We start from the raw sequence: 22005 nt of genomic DNA on the forward strand, positions 1-22005 counted from the left end.
TTTGGTTGTTTCTCAAAACATTAAATAAGCGCCCTGTCCCAAATAAGCACCTTGTCTAGAATAAGCACCCACCCTTGAGGTGCCAAAAGTAAATAAGCCCCCCTCCCCTCCTGGATCGAATCACTACGACATGTTTAATCTACTTCTGAAATTCAATTTCAAGTAAAATGTTAATCAACAAAAAAATGTGATACTTTAATTTATACCTTTCTTTGAAAGTTGCTTTGCGTTTTAAAATAAAACCAATTTCTTTATAATATGGAGCTGCACTTTTCTGTGTTAATTGTGCATAGCAATACAGTCTTTTAACATCCATCTTTCAACAAGGTCATCAAACAAGAAGGATCAAAATCCACCAATCACAGCCCACTAGCATTATCTTCTAAATTTGTGGGCTCATTTGCACGTAAAAAACACCAAACAGTATGCATTGGTTTTAATTGGCTCATTTCAAAGAGCTGCTATGTATGTAACACTGAAAGCAGCTGTATTAAATGAAACCATCCAGATACCAAAAACCATTGCTTTTGTTTTTTCAAGGTAAAAAAAGTCAATATTCAATTAATTTTTTCCCTTCTACTTGATTCCAGGGTTTAATTTTTGGTCTGCTTGAAGTCTTCGGCCTGTGTTTTTTCACAGTTGTTATCTTGCTGCAAACCGACATTTCACCTGATTTGCGTATAATTATGATGAATGGAGTGTTCATGGTCCCAGTACTGTGGCAAGTTTATAAACAAAGAATCTGCCAGGAACAGTACTCCTGGCAAAAATTCATTATGTTTAATCTTGCACTGATCCTGGAGATTGCAGGAGTTGCAGTTCTTATGGTTTTGGTGAGTAGTGAGTGGCATTGTATTACCTGGAAACAGGGAGGGGTGGTTGGGGAGCAGGAGTTTACTAAAGTGTTGGTAACGTATTAAGGCTTTTTAATGGGATGTACATGTAAGTTTTTCTTTTTTAAAACTAGTTTTAGCATATTTTATCAGGACTGTATATTTTACCTTATTGCCGTTTTCAGTAGAAATGCGAACTCTAAAATTCAAAATCCAACTAATGATTGCGTTTTTCGCTGCCGTCAATCATGATTATGGCAACAGCTAGCGAACCATGAAAAACAGAAACAAACAAAATGGATCGAAATCTACCAATCACAGTCGAGAGACGTGACCTTTTGACCCAGGTGAAGTGAGCGTCTGTTTCCCGAGAGGTCCGCAAAGATGATTGACGGCAGCGAAAAGCGTAAACCGTTGGTTGAGGATTAAATTTCAGAGTTCGCATTTCACTGAAAAGCGCAATAATTAAGCCAATTTAATTAATACCTAGAAGTGATTGTTAGGTACCTTTTGTAAATATATGCAATTTTATCTTTAGTTTTATTAGAGCCGGTAATTTTATCAATATCATTATACTGAAGTGTCCCCAGTTTAAAGTGGATGATCATTTCCTTGGCTAAAGCAGGTTTGACACCTAGGTATATAAATTGATTTGATTGATTGATTGATTGATTGATTGATTGATTGATTGGATATATGGACAATATGACAATAGAGAAGAATTTTCCAGTACTGATTTTTACATACGGTATTTACTCGATTAAACACCCCCCCCCCCCAAATAAACGCAGCCCTCGATTAAATGCCGCAGATGGAAGCAATAATATAACCAATAAACGCTGCCCTCGAATAAACGCTGCACCCAATTAGAAGAATGCAGCGTTTATTTTAGGATTATAAGCAACAACAACAACAACAAAACAAGTATGATACAACTCGGTAATCTACACCATCCTTGCACAATCTTAGCAAAAAAGCGAGACATTGGAACTTTAAACATGTTACTAAAGTTCTGTTTTACATAATATTTACAAATGATTTACCATTATATGATAATTGTTTAAAGCGATATAAGAAATATGATTTTGAAACAAACACCGCTCTCGAATAAACACCGCCCTTGAATAAATGCCACATCAGAAAGGCTAAAAATTTAATAAACACTGTGGCGTTTAATTGAGGTAACTAATCTAATTGTTTAATTTTGAAATACCTACTGATCATGTACATTGTAACTCCTTGCCATTGAGTATATATTTTCTAGCATGCTTTATAAAACATCATGTTCTATTGTTTTCAGATACATCACGAAAAGAAATCACCTTATGCTGTGGTTTGGGGTATTCCAATAGCACTGTTGTGCATTTCATTGGCATGGTGCCCCAAAGTGTTTAAGGTATCCACTGAACCAGTCGCAGACCAACCACCTCCAGGTCTTGACCATTCCACCAGTCAGTCACCTGTGCAGGTTGAGTTGAGTGGTGTGTCTGTGACACTACCTCGAGGGGAAACAATACTTGATGTCGCTACCAGTTCAAAATCCGCACGTGGGAAGGCAGCAGTCATAACCAGCTTTTGCAAACTTTTGATGATTCCATTCGTGGCAGCTTTATTTTGTCATTTCTACAACATAGCAGACTTGACAAAGTTATCAAAGGGATTTGAAGATTTCACTGTAGACCACTACGCATTTCCTTACTTCATGGCTCAGATATTTACAAGCTTTATTGGATGCATGCTGGCAATACTGGCCTGTTCAATATGTATGCAATTCCTTGCATTTGCATCTCCAATGTTTTTTGCCACACCCATATCACTAGCACTTGTTTTGACTAAGCACAGCGCTGATAATGATGTTCTTCATTTTGCTATTGGTGATGGAAAGGTTCTACTTTATGTCACTGCAGGGTGTTTCTTGTTTGCACAATTTCTTTCTGTCGGTTATTATGTGTTTAAGGGGCAAGATTTCGTCATGGCCAAAGAGTCCAGCTTGTTTTGGATGCCAACATATAATGGTAAGGGAAATATGTTTATTAATTATATAAACATCAGTGAAATACCAGGAAATCTTTCGCGCGAAAAAATGATATCTTCACCTGTGAGAATAACATGTTATGTTCACATGTGAAGATTTTGATTTCGAAACGTTGTCTGACAAGTTTGCCCTGTTTCAATGCTGAATGAGCCAAAGTAAATCTATATTAAGTCGAAACATCTTCGGATCTTCCTTGGCAATCTTTGGATATCTTAATAGGAAATTTTCGGAAAAGTTCGGAAAATGTTTGGAAACATTCATATGACCTTCAGACAACATTTTGCAAATCTTCGGAAAATGGTTGGAAATCTTCGGAAATGGTCAAAAACATTGTAATTAGCAGGTTTATGTAATAAACAGAAATTATTGCAGCATGGTTGCTTGGATATACAAAATAAATCTTCTCATGTTCACATGGATACCTTACGTGTGAGTGCAGCGAACGCGTGAGATATCGATTTGAACACTCAAAGATAAATTTCATATCTCCGTGCAACCATGTAATATCCTCTATATATAACACAGTTATGTACATAATGACATGATGAATGCATTCAACTACCTGTGACTCTGATTGCAGCCTGACTTATTAATACAAAAATTGTCTATCGCCTTATTACTACACTTGACCTTCATTTTGATTCAGAGTGCAGTGTGCAAGAAATGTACATGTACACTGTATGTTATACATGTATGTTTGGATGACTGCAGATGTGTACACGTTGCAGGTTAAATCTGTTCTTATGTTAAATCCGTTTAAAAGGATATAAAATAACTTGAATTCATTAAAAAGAAGTGCAATAGATTGTTATCTTCAGGTTGATTAAACTGATTAAACTACAATGGAGGTAAAAAATACTTGGGACACTTGTTGATTAAGGCGATCTCTTAATTATATATAAATACCAAATAACCTTTTCGTACATCTAAAAATGGGTTTTGCACTGTTCAACTTCTTGTTTATTTCTTAACCACCCCCCCCCCCCGCCTCCCCCAAGCAATGTTGACAAACATGTATGCCCTGATCTTAGTGTGCGAGATGGTCAATTCTCAACATTGTTTGGGGAGAAGGGGGGCTAGCAGTCATTTGGCCCAGAATTGTGCTAAGTGTCCCGCATTGTAGCTAGGCCGGAAAAGGATTTAACCTGAAAACCAATTTAACCTGCAACATATACACAATACAGTCCCATTTATTTATTCTGATTTATTCATATTTATTGTAGGTGTGCTTCTGGAGCAGCATCTTCTGTTGAACCGACGCAATGAAATCACAGATGACTATCAGGTCAAGCAGAGAGAACTAGTCGACAAGACGTGCGTGTATATCTGTACGACAATGTATCATGAAATTGAACAAGAAATGGAGCAGCTGCTCCATTCGCTTCATGACATTGACTGTGCTCGGGAAAAATCAAAGCGTCAAATCGAGTCGCATATATTCTTTGATGGAGCAATCAAAGGAGATGTTTTGAATAATTATGTTTTGCAGTTAATCTCATTGATTCCAAAGACACTGAAAGTAAAGATTGAACATTGCATGAAACTCAAGACTCCTTACGGGATGCAGATGCGCTGGAGACTGCCAGGTGGCATGTTTTTTCATATCCATTTGAAAGATAATTTACGAGTGAGTTTATTGTGCTTTAACTTCAAATGGTAATATAAATTATAGTATAATCATACTGGAGGACTCCCTTTTTCCCTACATACATGTGATCTTATGGTAAATAACCAGGCACATATCTGTTCACACAACAGCCTGCAATGTTGTTCTCTACTGTTTACCGTCACTTAATCAAATCATGAACAAGAATATTTCAAGTTCAAATTCATAGTTTATTGTTTGGCAGGATTCTCATTCAACTTCAATAACGGTGTTGTCAGGAGATTGCAGCACCCTCAGTGCCAAGCGTTTTACATACAGTGTACTGCAAGGAAGACAACCTAAGCTTTTAATTGATCAACATTTTCTTTTGCTGGCATTGTTTAACCATGAATTTGATGGGTTATCTCTAGGACCTGTATTCACTAAGGGTTAACTTATTATTTAATTATTATTAATTATAATGCTTTGCGTACCTTCACATGTGAGTTTATTTTGTTTGCTGTTTGTGTGGTTGTTTGGCGAATTAAAGTAGTATTTTACCCCATCGTCTAATACCATTTTCTCTTCTCCTGGCCACTTAACTCCTAAACTGAAAAATTTTGCAAAACTATAATTATATTTATTTTAAACTAATTATGTTATGTGAAACTATTTAAAGGTAAAGAACAAGAAACGCTGGAGTCAAGTCATGTACATGTCGTATGTGCTGGACTTTAAAGAAAAGATTATGGAAGGTATATGTATGTTATTGTCATCACACTCGCATCATCATTATCATCATCATCATCATCATCATCAGAACAATAGTGCGAGAATATCACTTTTTTATAGGGTGGTAAGGCGGAGGGGACCCCCCTCGCAAATCACAACCTGCTGTTTTCTTTTAAATCACCTAGTAGTACATGTTTTAGACCCTTTTACAAACATCACATTAATTATTTTATACACATTAATGAATAAAATTGAGTTTTACCACCAGAGGTAGACTTCACTGAAAACTACATGTACATGTAACATGTGCAGTTAACATTTAACATTTTACAAGAAGTAGATAGTTCTAAGACTTATGGATAATGTTGCCATCAAGGCTGACACAAACATTTTTTTTTGTCATCACAGTGACAGATGAGAACACATACATCTTAACAACAGATGCTGATGTAAGATTCACGCATGAATCAGTGGAAGCATTACTGGATCTCATGGCAAGAGATCCCACCGTGGGTGCCGTTTGTGGAAGGACACATCCCTTAGGAGTCGGACCTCTTGTCTGGTACCAGGTCTTTGATTATGCAATTGGACACTGGTTCCAAAAGGTACATGTACATGTCAACTCTCTTAACGGACACCTCAGATGGACACCTCCTAAGACGGACACCTGGTGATGGTCCCTACCATTTTTCAGTCATTTTACTGTAACTAAGCTCCCTATAAGATGGACACCTCTCTAAGAAGGACAACAGATACTTTGAAACTGTCAACGACACTTGAGAAGTGTCCTTTTTATAGTGAATGACACTTTAAAACTGTATCGACACAAGTAAAGTTAGTCAGCACCTTAAGGATACCAAACTTACTCACCAATAACAATCGGCTTTTATTAATTTACGAATTACTTCTCTGCTTAATTATTAGCGTTTTTTGCTCACAGTATTACAGTTTGTTGAAGCTCTCAACTTTTGCTTCAATAAGCAAATATGGTCTTTTTGTTATATTTAAAGTTTGCAAAGAGTACAGTACTTAGCCGTTGAGCTATATTATCTGAGAATTTCTGGTGTCACATTACCTCAACTCTCTATAAGGCGGACATCTCTCTAAGACGGACAGTTGGGGCCGGTCCCAAAGGTGTCCATCTTAGAGAGAGTTGACTGTACAAACCCCGGGAATTTTGAAAAGAACCCCTAAAAGAGACCAATCTGGGTGTGGCTCAAGCTTTTTTTAACCCCTAAAAGATACCAAAAAAAAAAAGAATGGAGTTTATATTTGTATATTTCTTCGTGTGTAACCCTAAACGAGACCATTATGGCTAAAAATATTGGCGTTTTGGGCGTTTTGCCCGGAACACCCTTAGCGAGACCAAAAATCCGAAATTTACACCCCTAAGCGAGACGACGAGCATCCCCGTCACTTTCATATGCGAGTCCCCCCCCCCCCCCGGGTACAAACATTTAGCCCACTCTTTTAAGAAATAAACTAAGTTCTGTGTCCTTCATACAGGTAGCTAATCATGTTCTTGGATCTGTGCTGTGCTCTCCTGGCTGCTTCAGTGTCTACAGAGCTGCTGCACTGCGGGATGTGCTCCCCATATATTCCTCCAAAGTTGACAGCTCATTTGATTTTCTGACCAAGGACATGGGTGAGTCTATCGTACATCTAGTTATGGTGGTTGCTTGCCTTTCATGAACAGGCTGAACAAATAATAACAGACTATCTACCTAATTGTGGGAAATTAATTAACACCACCTGTGTTATGTCACAACGACTTATCCTTTAATTGTATTATAGGATCCACTTTTTGTTGAAGAAAATAATCTAAGGTAGTCAGCACAAAGGAAACACTGTTTGTGATGACAGCAGGAATGATGTAACGAACAGAGCAAGACAAAACAGAACAAATGAGATTGCTCATTCAAATGAAGAGCTGGTAGCAAAATATTTATTATGGTCTCCTAATTAGAGGATCAATTAAAAGCAGGGTAAAATTTTTGGTTCCAGAAATTATGTTCTAATTCGCTTCGCTCAACCGTACGTAAATTATTTTACCCTTAAATTCCCGTAAACAATCAGGCAAACAAGAAGTATGGCAGGATTTGCAAGCCGTTTACGTGTGACACCAAGTGCAAAAGAATTTAGCATAACTAATTACTCTGAATACCAGCGAAAATACATATATCAAGCACCCACCACAAAGAAGTTAAGGTCATTGGAAAATTCTGGAGGGGTTGGGGAGAGGGGGCTTTAAAAGCAATAACAAAGAAGAGCATAAAGCTTAACTGTCTAAACTGAGCACTAATTCAGAGGGGTGGGTTTAGGGTTCATACCTAAAAGCCTTCCTTATGAGGGTAATGTACACTATCTAGGACAACACAACACATCCCTCAGAGGTTGGGGAAAGTTAGATAATTATGTACCATCCTGGAAATTATGGTGTGTCTTTTTGAGGACACTGAAATTAACACTCCTTTTAATTTATCAAGTGAACATGACTCCAATTTTATGCCATTTTTCAACATTTTTGAACTAATAATTTCCAGAAGTGCTATTGCTTAAGTACCAGTAGTTAGATTTTATTTCCACAAGTTCTGCATCATATTATAAGTGAGGGATTATTATGTGGGTGCATTACTGACACTGTTTATTGAATGGTGTCCATGTTTAAGCAATTTATTACTGAGGAAAAAAGGGCCAACAATGGACTGAAATTAGCTAAACTAAAACCTATAATATTATTAAAAGAAACTGATATTTTTAAAGTACAAATAGGGTTCGCCATGCAATGGATCCCTTTGTTATCCATCCAATCAATATTCAATACTGGAATGGAGGATATGGTCAACCAAAATCATAAAAGCTTGAAATAATATAATTATTATAGGAACTCCATGTATGCTACTCTGGGTAGCTTGAAGCTATAATGTGACTCTAGAAATACTGATTACTCACTCTGCTGCGTCTAGGTGAAGACCGCTGGCTGTGTACTCTGATGGTGCAGTCTGGCTGGCGATTAGAATACTGTGCAGCAGCCGAAGACAGCACCTACTGTCCAGAGAATTTTGATGAATTCTTTAAACAGAGACGGCGCTGGATTCCATCCACTTTAGCCAATCTCTTACTTCTAATCAGTGAATGGAAATTAACAGTGAGCAACAATGACTACATTTCATTTCCATTCATCCTCTACCAGGCGCTGATGGTTTTCTCAACGATTATCAGGTTTGTTGGAAAGTTCAGCGCCTTAAGGTCTTTAGTAAGATTGTATGATTTGTTATTTAGTAAGATTGTATGATTTGTTATTGATTTGTTATTTGAGGCCCTGCCAGGGGGGCAGGGGAAGTGGCGTGTTGCTTGTCTTAATTTAAAAATGTCCCATACACGTCGCTTTTTTTATCGCACTTCATGTTGCAGTCGGTAGTAAAATTAAGGAAAATTGCTTGTTGTTGTTGGAATTTAAGTTTTCCCAAAAGGGTCGTCGTTTGTCACCATTTTATTTTACGTGCTGTCGCTACTTTTTGGGCCATGTCGCTTGTCGGAATTTACCCTGGCAGGGCCTCTCTCAGCCTAGCATGGATGGTTTTAGTAACATGACTTTAAACACATGTAGTTAATTTTATTTTTTATTTTAAACATTAGTTACATGTGCAAAAAAAATACATGTAAATAAACAAATTTAAAAAGCAAAAAACAAGTCTCCCCCGACGAACATCTCCTTACTGACAGCTCTATAATACCGACACCTTCCTCTTACAGACAGTTCATTGGGTATGAAAGAGACCAAAATTTGCAGAAACTCTACCTCTATAATGCGACCTTTCCCTCTCCCTTTGGTGTTTATATGAAAGTGAATCAACTGTAGTTAAGTTAAAAAAGTGAGTTAGTAATAAAAGTGTTTAAGTGAAAAATGGGGACAAAACATGAGGCAAAAATACCAACTTTTGCACCCTGCGCAAAGTTTCAGATGGTCATAATTCTTTAGAAAAAATTGTGCAAACTGTCAATAGATTTGTGGTCAAAGAAAGGTGGTAAATTAATTTATTAAATAACAAATAATTTAAAAATAATTACCGTATTTATTCGGTAATTCAGTAAGAAGAACTGTCCTTAATTTGACCACCGAAACTTTACAACTCTCCAACTCATGGTGCCTCTTATAACCGAGTGTTTTTGGAAATTTTCAGTTTGGAAACTTAGCATGACAAAGTTGCCAAGTTTGGGGTGCGTCTTATAACCGAGTGTGAATAAATACGGTATAAATAAGCTAATTAACTGTTGTCTTTTTCTTTATTTTACAGTCCTTCCACAGTGATTCTAATTATGGCCAGCGGTCTGTCATATGCAAACTTCTTTATTAACAGTAACGCTGTTCTCCTTGTTCTTCTCTCACTACTTACGGTTGGATACGCTTTAATCTGCCTTTACACCTCACAGGATTTCCAGTTAAAAGTGGCAAAATTTTTGACAATCATTTTTTCCTTACTGATGGCCTTTGTGACAGTAGGCGTGGCTGCTCAGGCTGGTGATGACCTCTACAAACGTGGACACCCACCCACTCCAACTCCAGGTCCCACAACCCACATGGCGCCAACACCAGTTACACGCAATATAACAACACCAACAAAAAGCTCACTGCTAGCTGTAGGAAATTCAACCATATCTACTGTGCTGTTATCCACCACGGCTACTCCTGACCTGGCTGATAGGCTCCCAGCTGATGTTAGCTCGCTGTATCTGGGAGGCCTGATTGGGATTTTCCTGTTGGCAGCCATGTTGCACCCTCTAGAAGCTGGATGTTTGGTTCATGGCATATGGTATCTACTCTGCCTTCCATCAGGTTATCTGTTGCTGATTGTGTACTCTATTTGTAACATGACTGATCGCTCATGGGGTGAGTAAAACAATCAAGCAGTATCAATAAATTTATGTCACAGTTAATGACACTTTACAACAATGCTTGTATATGCTACCAGTTACATAGTACACCAAGAAAAAGCTTGCATATTGCATTCTTAGAAGGCACATGTGCACATTCATGCTATAAAGCGTTTTTACCCACTGACTCCTGGGATATCCCAGAAAACTGCCATTTAGTATATGAATTCTCATCTGGTGTATAAAATGGTGATGTCACGCGTGGCACAAGAACCATGGTCCCTTAAGGTCAGTTTTGGCTGGTTAAAGAGTCAACGGGTTAAACATGTTTTTCGCTTTTGCTATTTTTAAGTATTATTAGTATCATTTAATATTTCTACTGAATTTCCAAAAACTATTGTAATTAGGTTTCATTACTTCATCAGGACATTTAAATACATTAGTCACCTGCAAATTAAATTTTGTGCAACAATTTTGCCATTTTTGTAGTTTCCCAGTAATGTACAGAAAGCCAAGGAACATGGAATCAAGGGTACTGAATTGAATTTTAAGTTCAAGATGGTCATGTCTACAACTTATGTTGCATTAGATCGTCTTATAATGGATAAAATTATGTCGTGTTCTTGACACGTAAAAAAATTTCATCAACCCTCTCCTTCCCAATTCTTCCTCTTCCTTGTTCTTTGGCGTTTATTTTTCCTGGCAGTTGATTGTCCTTACCTTCGCCGGCAAATTACATGTTTAATAAAAGTTTGTATTTGTATTGGATATTCAGAGTTTGTCAAATTTCACATAGTCATTTTTCTCCATCATGTTGCTTGTATTGCCGTTACGAACAGAGCACAGCACATCTTTCATTCTGATAAAGGTTTGCCATTTCATCAGTAAATTGAAGCATAAATAAATTGTGTAACTTATGCTTCTTACTGGTTGGCTTTACAGTGTACATGTATTGTTTTGTGAGGGGAAATTACTATTGATCGCTGAACTAATTGGAAAATTATGTGATGTCTAGATTACTGTAACATATTGACCATAAGAATAACAGGGTTCGTACACGTCTTGAAAACGCTTGAAAACCCTTGAATTTCAGTTGTTCGATTTCAAGGCCTTGAAAGTACTTAAAATTGGTTTTCGGTCCTTGAAAGTCCTTGATTTTTTTATTGAAGATCAAAAGGCTTCAAGACAATGAGAAGACCGCCAAAATAAGCCATTTTTTAGTTCTTCAGCAAGCACATCAACGGCATAACAGACTGGAAATCGTTGATTTGGGGTAAATTTCATGAAAAAAAGTCCTTGAAATTTCCAAGAAGGGTCCTGGAAAGTCCTTGAAAAGTCCTTGAATTTTTGGCCTGAAAATGCGTATGAACCCTGGAATAATTAGAGGCAGACATGTTTACTGAGTTACTTGTTAAATAACTTGCTTACTTCCTCAGGTACAAGGGAAGAGAAAACCAAGAAAGTGGATGATGTTCCTTGGTATGAGACTCTTTGGGCAAAGATTAGGTATATTTTTACCTGTTGCAGACCTGAGGCGGCACCTCAGCCTCAAGGCGAGACCAGGGTGGATGGGCGTGTAGCTGATTCACCTTCTGGGGCCTCTGGAGAGGTAAGCATTTCTAACTTTAACGAGTATACATACACTGATTTTAGGCGCAAATACTGTGACCGTATTGGTTAACTTAGGTTCTGCAAACATTTAAGATCTGTCAAAAGGAAAGCTACACTGCCCATTGTGACACATTTCTCCTCACCTGGTCACACAACAGTCGATACGATGGTGTCTGTTGTGCAATCAGGTCTTCTGATCTTCAGAGAAAGACGCAGCACGGAGCACCATCTAATTTTTATATGCCAAACTCTACAGCCGGACGGCATAAACATTGACTTCAGTTTCATTTAAATAGACGATGTAAGTGTGCGCGCCCGATGTTGACAGATTTAGATAAACTGAGGCGCACACTCTTCAATGGCAATTTCACCGATGAAGGGACAGTAGTCCTCAAACGTCTGGGATTTTTCAGAACATTATTTTAGCACTAAAACAAAACTTTAATTTTCTAGTGAATTCATTGGTTGACTTATGTTGAATTTGTGCGGTATAAATAAATATTATTATAATTATTACTATTATAATTATTAATATTAATATTATATTATTATTATTATTATTATTATTATTATTATTATTATTATTATTATTATTATTATTATTATTATTATTATTATTGTTGCAAGTTACATAAATAAAGAAATCAAAAGACTGGAAAATCTCCAGAAATTAGGTACAGAGGAATCCCGATTTCTCCAGAATAATTATCTCAAACCTCCCGATAACTTGAACCAAAAATTGTTTCCCTTGGATTTTCCTCATGCAGTCAAACACTGCAATTTTACCTCTGATTTCTTAAATTCCCTATTTCTGAAACTAATTTTTGTTTCCCTTGAAGGTTTGACAAATTGGAATGCCAGTGCTGTAATGAGAAATAATTATTATACTGCATAATTCTCGTACCAATCAAAAATACACGCTCACTTACTAGCATCAAGGTTCACACAGTCTTGAAAAGTCCATGAATTGCATTTTTCCTTGAAAAGTCCTTGAATCTGTGTGTAAGTCCTTAAAAAGTCCTTGAATTTTTTTTAATTTGGGGGCGTCGAAAGGGAATTGCTTTTCATAGACTTTGGTCTTTTCCTGTGTAAAGCAGCTTCAAACACTGAAAAAGCCGGGTGTAAAAGCAGCTGATAAAGGGAAATTGAGAAGCAAAGTAATCCAACTGCGCACTGAGTTCAAATGTCAGTGAAACAAATTCACCAGCGGTTTTGTATAGAACTCTTAATTGTCCTGCGCATGCCGCGTGCATTTTAGGCATTTAAAAACCTTTAGGGGGCGTCCGTGTTACAGCGGATAAGGCACTTTTCGGACCTTCACCGATTTCCCTGATTTTTTCAGTGAAAGTCGACAATTATATCACAGTAACAAATATCACATTTATTTGGATCAATTCGATATTTTATATTTTTTGCGAGGCGATTTTCAAAGTCACCTCAAAACCATGCAATTCGCCATTGGAGACTCCGTAAACTTGCTATAAATGACGGTCGCTGCCAAAACTTTATTACTCAATTCAACGAGCTGATTATTTTACATATTGAAGTTTCATCTTCCCTCGATAGTCTAGAGGTTTAATAATTGAAATCTATTTAAGTCTCGTTAAGTTATGATTTTTTTAAATTGACTCCCAACAAACTCCGGAATGTGCAAATCGTGACATGCCTGTAGTTGGAAGCCATTTTTTCAAATGTGGGACCTGATCTAGAATCGTGTCTATTGTAACTCAAAAGTACTAACACCATTATAGAAAAGTATGAAATAAAATTTGTGGGCAATCTTTACTGCGCGCCGTACAGAGCTCCACGAATTTCCCAAATATTCGCCATTTTGATCCAAAACAAAGAAAACGCTTGAGCGACCGATAAACCAATTCCAGAACCGTGAATGTTTGGAGATGTGTTAAATACTGCTAGAAGTCAGACTGTAAATGGGAAATATTTTTCTTTCGCAGTTCCAACCGTTTTAGCCTATTTCTCGGTATTTTCAACGCTCACAGCAATAAATATATCACTTCGATCAATATGCAAATTTCGGCATAAGCCCGTGTTGTCACGGAACATCTGTATACTGCAAACAACTTGCCTAAAAACGTTTTCCAAAGCAATTATTTCCTTCTTACCTGGCCGGGCGATAAGATTCTTTACGCTTCTATGTTAAAGCTTTCTTTTTGTTTTTGGCTGTAGAGAAGCTGTTTCATTTCCCACGCTGCGATGAAACAGTGTTTGTTTTGCCGCAAGACTGACTTGTTCGTTTCAGTCTAATTCAATTAAAGCCTTATTTGTCAAACCCCTGTCGGCCCCTTTTTTTGTTTTTCTCTTTGCAAAACCTTTTAAAAAACATTGTAAGCTTCTGAGGATGTTTTTTCATACCCAAAAGGGTTTTTATTTGCTTGGCTTTTTTTCGGAGGGATTTATTCGAAAAAATTACAATCCAGTCTGGTCTTGTGGAAACAAGGGAAATCCCTGATTTGCGTCGCACAAGTTTTGTTTGCATATTAGAACAGTGTTTTGTGAAAACTATCGGACTCCAATGAGGCAAAGCAAGTTCTACAATTATCTTATAAACATTAAAAGTCTTTGAAGCATTGTAGACATAAAATACAAATAATTGGGATAACACAATGTTTGTTTTTGCAATCTTACTTGTTTGTCTCAATCTAATTCAATTTTATATAAACCGACCAATTAATGTCCGCGATTTTGTCTAATTTCGAGAAAATCCTTGCGCGTCCTTTCTGCACGAAATGGCAGCTATTGCATCCAATTGCTCTCTTCACGAAATATTACAGACTCCGTGTGGATCTAGTAGGAATGAGGAGAGCCATGTGTTGCTCTCTAAGTGAAACTCGGATATTTCAATTCAGCTTATTTGTCGAGCTGCCACTTATCGAAATGCGGCGATGTTTATACGGAAGCCGAACTAATCATGGCGAGAGCGTGACGTTACCAACGGCTGTGAAGTAGACTGAGTGCGGGCTTGACCATTACAAGGTGTGGTCGATGCTACCTTTTTTTTTCCAAAAAAAGCGTTTACACTATCCCGCTAAATTTGAGTGAAATATATCCCCCGGGGGGGGGGGGGGGTACTTTAAAAAAATTTGTACGGGAAGGCTTCGCCCGAACTCTAACCCCTGCGCTTTTATAAACGATTTTGACAGAAATCGTAAAGTCTATAGACGCCCAGTGTCTAATAGACGCCCCCCCCCCCCAAAAAAAAAATAAATAATAAAAAAAGTTGAATCGCTTCATAAACTAGGGAAACGCTTCACAGCGTAACATTATGCAATCTTTTTTTTTTTGTTGGCTTGACTCGGACATCGAATAGGCAAACAAGTCACTAACCTTGCAAAGAAACATTTATTAGCACATAAGGTTAAACGTAGTAAATGTCGTTAATATTACGATCCTCTTTTCACGAAAAACAGTCTTCTGTTATTGCCCCCGCAGGGCTTTCGCCCAGAGACGAAACCCCGAGGAGGCATTCATTGTAGAGCGTATATATAGAATGTGTACTTACAGTCCGAATATACGGTATGTATACCAGAAAAAAACCTCGATTTGCTCGAACAAGGCCGCAAGGAATCTCTGAGAAATGATAATGTTTTGCCGCAAGGGATTCCTGAGTAATGATAATGTTTTGCCGCAAGGAATCTCTGAGTAATGATAATGTTTTGCCGCAAGGGATTCCTGAGTAATGGGTATTATGATGTCACGATAACAGGGGGTAGCGGTAAATAAAAATCCTTATGTGAAAAATGCGTTTTGGCATTTGTCACACGTTGATTACTCCGATGTTTGGCTTACGCGTGTTCACAGATTTGTTCGAGCGGTTTCTCTGCTTTGGTTGTGTTAAGTGATATTTGATGCAGTTGTGAGTAATACGTCGAAAGATTTCGAGCAATCGGTTTCGTGTTCTTGGCAACTTGTGTTCCAAGAGCTGGTTCAAGCGTTAAGGTTTGTTCTCGGGGGTAATTCGTTCAGCAAACAAACTGTCAGATTATTTGATCCATAAAGTGGTTTGAATAAGGATCAAAAATTGTTTTCTCGAATCTTTGAATGTGTCATATTTTGTTACCCGTGGAATTTTTAGGCTTTTTGAACTGGAAATCATTGTAAGTTTAATAATTGTGAATGTTATAAGCCCAAGATAATAATGTGTTATTGTTATGTGTTATTTCCGCTAGGTGTTATTTCCGCGTGCTAGGTAATATATCCATCGACTTGAGCTTGTGAATATTTTTGGGACGCAATGGTGTCACACAACAAAAAATTCCGCAGCAAAGAGATCAAACAATGTCTTGACGTACAAGGCACAGTAAAAAAGAAGCCTAATTTTAAAGGCGACAAAAAGACTCTACTAATCCTAGATTATTGCTGTAAAACAAATTATAAAAAGGCGGGGGCAGCTTTATAGTGAGAACTATTACTAGTCAAGGCTTGATGAGTTAATAGACAAATGTAAAAATGCGGGTTCTTTCATATTTGTTATATTCATGTTGTCGAGAAAACATATATCGTTGCAGGGCTCGCGACTCCCTTCAATTACTCATTCATGTAATTTTAATTCTTAATTGTCTTATTGTATTTAATGTTGTACATAGTTTTATCTAAATCAATATCTATTTTTAAAGTTTATACCATTGTTATATTTCCGTTATTGTTATATTTTTATGAGGGCCACAAGTTTATCAGTTTGATTACTGTCAGGTGTCACCCTCGTTAAATAAAGTCATACTTACTTACTTACTTACGATAGTAATAGAATACGAAATGCACATTTGTGTTAAATATTTATTTTCTTGTTTAGAGACACTTTAATGCCCCGCCCACTAAATTATGACAGATAAATTAATGGCCACCATCTTATTAAAGTCAAATCAATACAATGACTTCCAATTATAAAGCCCCGACTGTTGGTGTTTTTAGCAGGAGGGCATTTTGCGGGCGCATGCGTGCAACCGCTGTACAAAGACCGCGTGATCTTGGGAATAAAAATGGCGCGGAAGATTCAAACTTTGTTTTTTGTACTGTTTATCGTCACATAATTTAATATAGACGTAAATTTCGCTAAGAAAAAGTGTTTTGTGTGTGGCAAGGCTCTTATAAAGCAGATTTTCTGGCCTGCTTCGGGATCGTTGTTGCAAATAATAGGAAAATATGTGGGACAGTTAGGAAAGCCTTCACCGACAAAAATCAAACAGGCCGTAAAAAGAGGAAAACATTTATTCGTGTGCTGGAGTGTGATATATTAGGATCAAAACTTCACATCAAATCAATTGCTGTAATACAGGCAGAGTGCAAGCAATATTATAGCTTGTCGGGAGATTTTTTGCCTAAAGGGACGACCACCAAAGAAAAGGGTTTTCCCTGAGGGGAAAGACATGTTTGGGTGTTCTGCACATGATAATGCAGCTCACTGATGACTCTAAAGCAAAGCCAACTTGCCCGCGACTGGCAAACAGGGTTTCCTGGAACAAGAACTGCAGTTCTTTAAATCACATTTAGGCGACACAGAAGGAAAACAGTCGTTATAACAGAACGAACATCAATCTTAAAGAAACAAACGTTGAATGAAAATTTGAAAATAACATTGTTTATAGTTAAAAATTATTTCTTAAGACATTTTATGCAGCAGTTATTAGAACGTTTCTGAAAAATATATATATCGCTTGTTCGTTTCATGCTATTTTTTGACTGGTGATCAAGGCTAGATTTTGATAAAGGAGCCAAAAATGTACTAATTAACATAGTAAAATGTAAACAAATAGTCTACCAGCAAAGAATTACCATAACACTTTAAAATTAAGACCGATCTCAGTAATTCTTTTCTTGTTCAACGGAATAATTGTGGTACATCGAAATGTGAAGTTATCTTGACCAATGCTTAAGTTTAAGGAAATAATCACAAACGATAGTTTCTCTGTTAGAATAAACCAGCGAGAACGTACGTTAAAGAAAGCTAAAAATTACCACAATAGACCATTTTTTAACGCTACCTTCGCAGCACTAGACGATAGTTTAAGTACTTCAGGCTCCATATATCATCGGTAGACGCTGGAGATCAAGGTTAGATTTTGAGATTTTTGCATCGTGAGAACGATGAAATTGCAGTTTTATGAAAAATCTGAACAAAATCATGACCACTCGCTCAAACCCGAGATACTTGATTATAACATCGTATAGATAAAACTGCTGTTTTATATTTTAGTACTAAGTAGCCGTAGCGCTTTGTCCGTTTAGATCTCCCAGCTATTAAAAACATGGGCAAGGTATTTAGGCTCTCGACATTCGGTCGCCATTTTGTCCACGCGCAATGTTTAATACACATAGCCAAAGTCGATCAGATAAACGGCACGCCGACACCAAAGTATGCTTGTTGTTATCAGAAGATAAAGCAAGGACTCTTAGGATCGTATACAGCATATAAAACTTAAAACACCTTTTATTTTGAGCTGAAAATTAGGCCATAAATTGTGAAAAATATGTAAACAATCGATAGCAGAACTTCTCTGTCGTGCGCACTAGCCCATATCGACGCATGCGCACGCAAAATGCCCTCCTGCTGGTGTTTTTACTTTTATGTCTTGAATACTTCAGAGACTTTTGATGTTCATCAAATAACTGTTTATTACTGTTTGTTTATAAGAAAGGGCTAGAAGGGGGTAAAATAAGAAATTGGATTGGGCAAATTGTTGCTGGGAAAATGAAATTTGGGTCACTGGGACTGGGAATCACAAGTAAAAACCAATAGATAGAACTGGGATTTGGATTTGGAAAATACGGGAAAACAATAGGCTAGGACTTTACCCTAATACCCACCCCCACCCCCCCCCCCCCCTCTCGCCTCCCTCTATCAGGAACCTGTATGAAAGACAAGACAACATGAGACAAGACAAGGAGCATATTCGACACCCTCGACAGCAAATCAGCAAGTTTCAACTCAATACAAGAAGGGCATTTTTGGAACGTGAATTTTCTTGAAAAAGTCCCCTCAAAAAGGCCAAGCGAAAACAAAAACCCGGGTTTTGACAAACTAGGCAGCCTGGCCGGTTTTAATTGAATTAGACTGAAACGAACAAGTCAGTCTTGCGGCAAAACAAACACTGTTTCATCGCAGCGTGGGAAATGAAAACAGCTTCTCTACAGCCACAAACAAAAAGAAAGCTTCTACATAGAAGCCTAAAGAATCTTATCGCCCGGCCAGGTAAGAAGGAAATAATTGCTTTGGAAAACGTTTTTAGGGAAATTGTTGCGGTATACAGATGTTCCGTGACAACACGGCCTTATGCCGAAATTTGCATATTGATCGAAGTGATATATTTATTGCTGTGAGCGTTGAAAATACCGAGAAATCGGCTAAAACGGTTGGAACTGCGAAAGAAAAATATTTTCCATTTACAGTCTGACTTCTAGCAGTATTTAACACATCTCCAAACATTCACGGTTCTGGAATTGGTTTATCGGTCGCTCAAGCGTTTTCTTTGTTTTGGATCAAAATGGCGAATATTTGGGAAATTCGTGGAGCTCTGTACGGCGCGCAGTAAAGAGTGCCCACAAATTTTATTTCATACTTTTCTATAATGGTGTTAGTACTTTTGAGTTACAATAGACACGATTCTAGATCAGGTCCCACATTCGAGAAAATGGCTTCTAACTACAGGCATGTCACGCTTTGCACATTCCGGAGTTTTTTGGGAGTCAATTTAAAAAAATCATAACTTAACGAGACTTAAATAGATTTCAATTATTAAACCTCTAGACTATCGAGGGAAGATGAAACTTCAATATGTAAAATAATCAGCTCGTTGAATTGAGTAATAAAGTTTTGGCAGCGACCGTCATTTACAGCAAGTTTACGTAGTCTCCAATGGCGAATTGCATGGTTTTGAGGTGACTTTGAAAATCGCCTCGCAAAAAAATATAAAATATCGAATTGATCCAAATAAATGTGATATTTGTTACTGGGATATAATTGTCGACTTTCACTGAAAAAATCAGGGAAATTGGTGAAGGTCCGAAAAGTGCCTTATCCACTGTAACACGGACGCCCTCTTAAAACCTGTTAGCTAATGGACTGGGAATGTGCATTAAAGAACCTTCTGTGAAGTTACATTCCTGGTAGGTGGTCCTTGAAAATTCAGTTTGGTCCTTGAAAAGTCCTTGAAAAATGGTTGCAATTTTTTTGTATGAACCCCTTAGCATGCATGAGCAGATGGTGCCAGAAAAGCTAAGGCTTTGTCACCTCTAGCTGAGTTTGCTGATATTGCATTTATTACATACTTCTTAAGGTCGCGGGGGATACCTACAGCATGAATAAATTCATGAAGGGAAATTTTGCTTGACCTGCATCTTTTAAAACGCTTATTTCTCAGCTGTTATGTGTGCGATTAAGCTCAAATTTTACAGAGACATAAAGAAATGATGAAAGATTGTGAATGTCGTCTTTTATTTGGTAGATTGCTTTTAACGGCGATGTTATAGCCTCGTGAGTGTCAAGTTGGGAAAAACATGATTTTGTGGCAGAGTTTGCGGAACGAGTAGGAGACAGCACACTGGGATCTTGTCAAAAACTAATCAGTTAATACCTCTAGAGTGTCATAACAGAAGCGGATTTTTTAATTTAAAGTTTGCCAGCAAATTACGGCGGTTTAAGTGCGCAAATTTGAATTTAATGTCTTCTACCTCTTTCCAAAAGCGCTCTTTTAAAATTCCGCTTCTGTTATGACACACTACAGTATTCATAGTTTACCTATCTGCAGTGGCAAGTCATGAAGTTCTGTATCCGTGCTGTATTCTCCGCCACAAAATTGTCGGAAAAGTCCAAACTTTGCGATTTCCGAAGGTGTCCCGACCTAAATACGATCATTTTGCCAAGGAGAGATGTAATTATGGTAATTATATTCCACGCTTTTATGGTGAGAACAATGCGTTTTTAAAAAGGGCACGATTGTTTCTGCCGAATATTTTTGTGATTACTCTGAGTTGCAGAAATATTCAAATTTAAATGAAAATAAGCTCAAAGAATTCCTACAATCTATATGAACGTATATAGCTAAGTGTTGTTTTAAATTGTTTACAATATCAAAGAAACAGGGATTTTGTACAAATCATGCGCACGTGCTCATATTTTTGTCCGGTCATAAATATCTCGTAAAGTTGTCGATGTCAGTCGTTGTACTTCGTGTATACGCTTTAAATAAATGTATAATGATGAGCCTAAGGTGTCCCCCGCGACCTTAAACAATGTCTCTGCAATGTGGTGTTATGCCACATGTTTCTGTGATACATCATTTTGTCATTTTTGTTTTCTTCAAGGAAAATTCTTCCTCTGACAGTAACTTGCAAGCTTCTGAAGATGAAGGCAATGGTCTTCCTGTTCAAGATGAAGATCCTGGTAAAGACAGTGATCTGGACTCATCTGGTGCTACTGCTGTTAGCGCTAAACACTTGGATGAAGCACCACCCAAGTCAGCTCTGAAGCAACCTCTTGCACGCCGGACATCTTTAACTCGAGGTTAGTGCACAAATTACAGGGTTTTCAAAACAAGCCAGCGACTGCCAGAGTTCTACCGGCTACTCAGTTATACAGTCGAAGCTAACAGCTCTACTTACGGCGGCCTTGTTAGAAACCCCGTTTTAACTCCCATACAAACTCTGTATTTTTACATTCTCGTTAGCGGACATTCCCCTAAGTGGCCGCGGACACTTTCACAGATTACGACTTAGACTTTTTCTTTGTTTATAAGTTCCCGTAAGCAGACAGCCCGAAGAAAATCCAATAAAAAACCTCTCTTTCTTGTTTTTATCAATCAACTACACATCGCCGTTCGTTACAATGATTTTACGTACCATATTTCTGTGTTTGTTTAGTCGTCATCCACGTCCGTCAGGTTATTGTTAGCTGGGCAACCTCCCGTAAGCAGCCATCTATCCCCTACACCTCTACTGGCCGCGTGCGAAAACCATTCTCGTAAGCGGCCAGCTCCAGTTACGTACACTTTTTCGCGTCCCGAGGGTGTCCGCTTACGAGAGCTTAGACTGTATATTATGTCACTGGTTACTCTACTTATAGCAATCACCTCACAAACACAAGCTTGGGGCTGCCACAGGTGCCTACTCTTCCAGTTCCTCTTCCTACTTCAAAACAATTTGAAATCCCTGAATTAATGCTTGAATGTACATGTAAATTATTAAAACAACTCTAACTTGTACACTTCTCCAAGATTCAAACCGCCACTGGTCACTGATGGTCAACTACAGATTTAAAATGTACGGTAGAAAAAAATTCAAGGTGATGCACTTTCAAAATGAAATAGAGAGCAATTTTTAAC

The 22005-nt window shown here is 37.7% G+C and overlaps 1 protein-coding gene and 1 long non-coding RNA gene across 2 annotated transcripts in view; both read left to right on the plus strand.

Moving 5' to 3' along the window:
- LOC144644770 (uncharacterized) overlaps positions 1 to 22005 on the plus strand; it is a 32634-nt gene that overhangs the window by 3602 nt on the left and 7027 nt on the right. Inside the window, exons 2-11 of the mRNA XM_078504296.1 lie at positions 591 to 833; positions 2134 to 2848; positions 4092 to 4495; positions 5133 to 5208; positions 5594 to 5790; positions 6692 to 6830; positions 8152 to 8407; positions 9484 to 10076; positions 11497 to 11669; positions 20990 to 21188. Coding sequence (XP_078360422.1) covers positions 591 to 833; positions 2134 to 2848; positions 4092 to 4495; positions 5133 to 5208; positions 5594 to 5790; positions 6692 to 6830; positions 8152 to 8407; positions 9484 to 10076; positions 11497 to 11669; positions 20990 to 21188 — 2995 coding nt within the window. The remainder of the gene's footprint in view (positions 1 to 590; positions 834 to 2133; positions 2849 to 4091; positions 4496 to 5132; positions 5209 to 5593; positions 5791 to 6691; positions 6831 to 8151; positions 8408 to 9483; positions 10077 to 11496; positions 11670 to 20989; positions 21189 to 22005) is intronic.
- On the plus strand, positions 12705 to 20006 carry LOC144644848 (uncharacterized). The gene is made up of 2 exons (XR_013569204.1): positions 12705 to 12958; positions 19782 to 20006. It is a non-coding gene; the product is annotated as an uncharacterized LOC144644848 (long non-coding RNA).

This window comes from Oculina patagonica, chromosome 2 (assembly GCF_052425735.1).
Source record: "Oculina patagonica isolate OP01 chromosome 2, crgOcupat, whole genome shotgun sequence".
In the NCBI taxonomy this organism is placed as follows: domain Eukaryota; kingdom Metazoa; phylum Cnidaria; class Anthozoa; order Scleractinia; family Oculinidae; genus Oculina; species Oculina patagonica.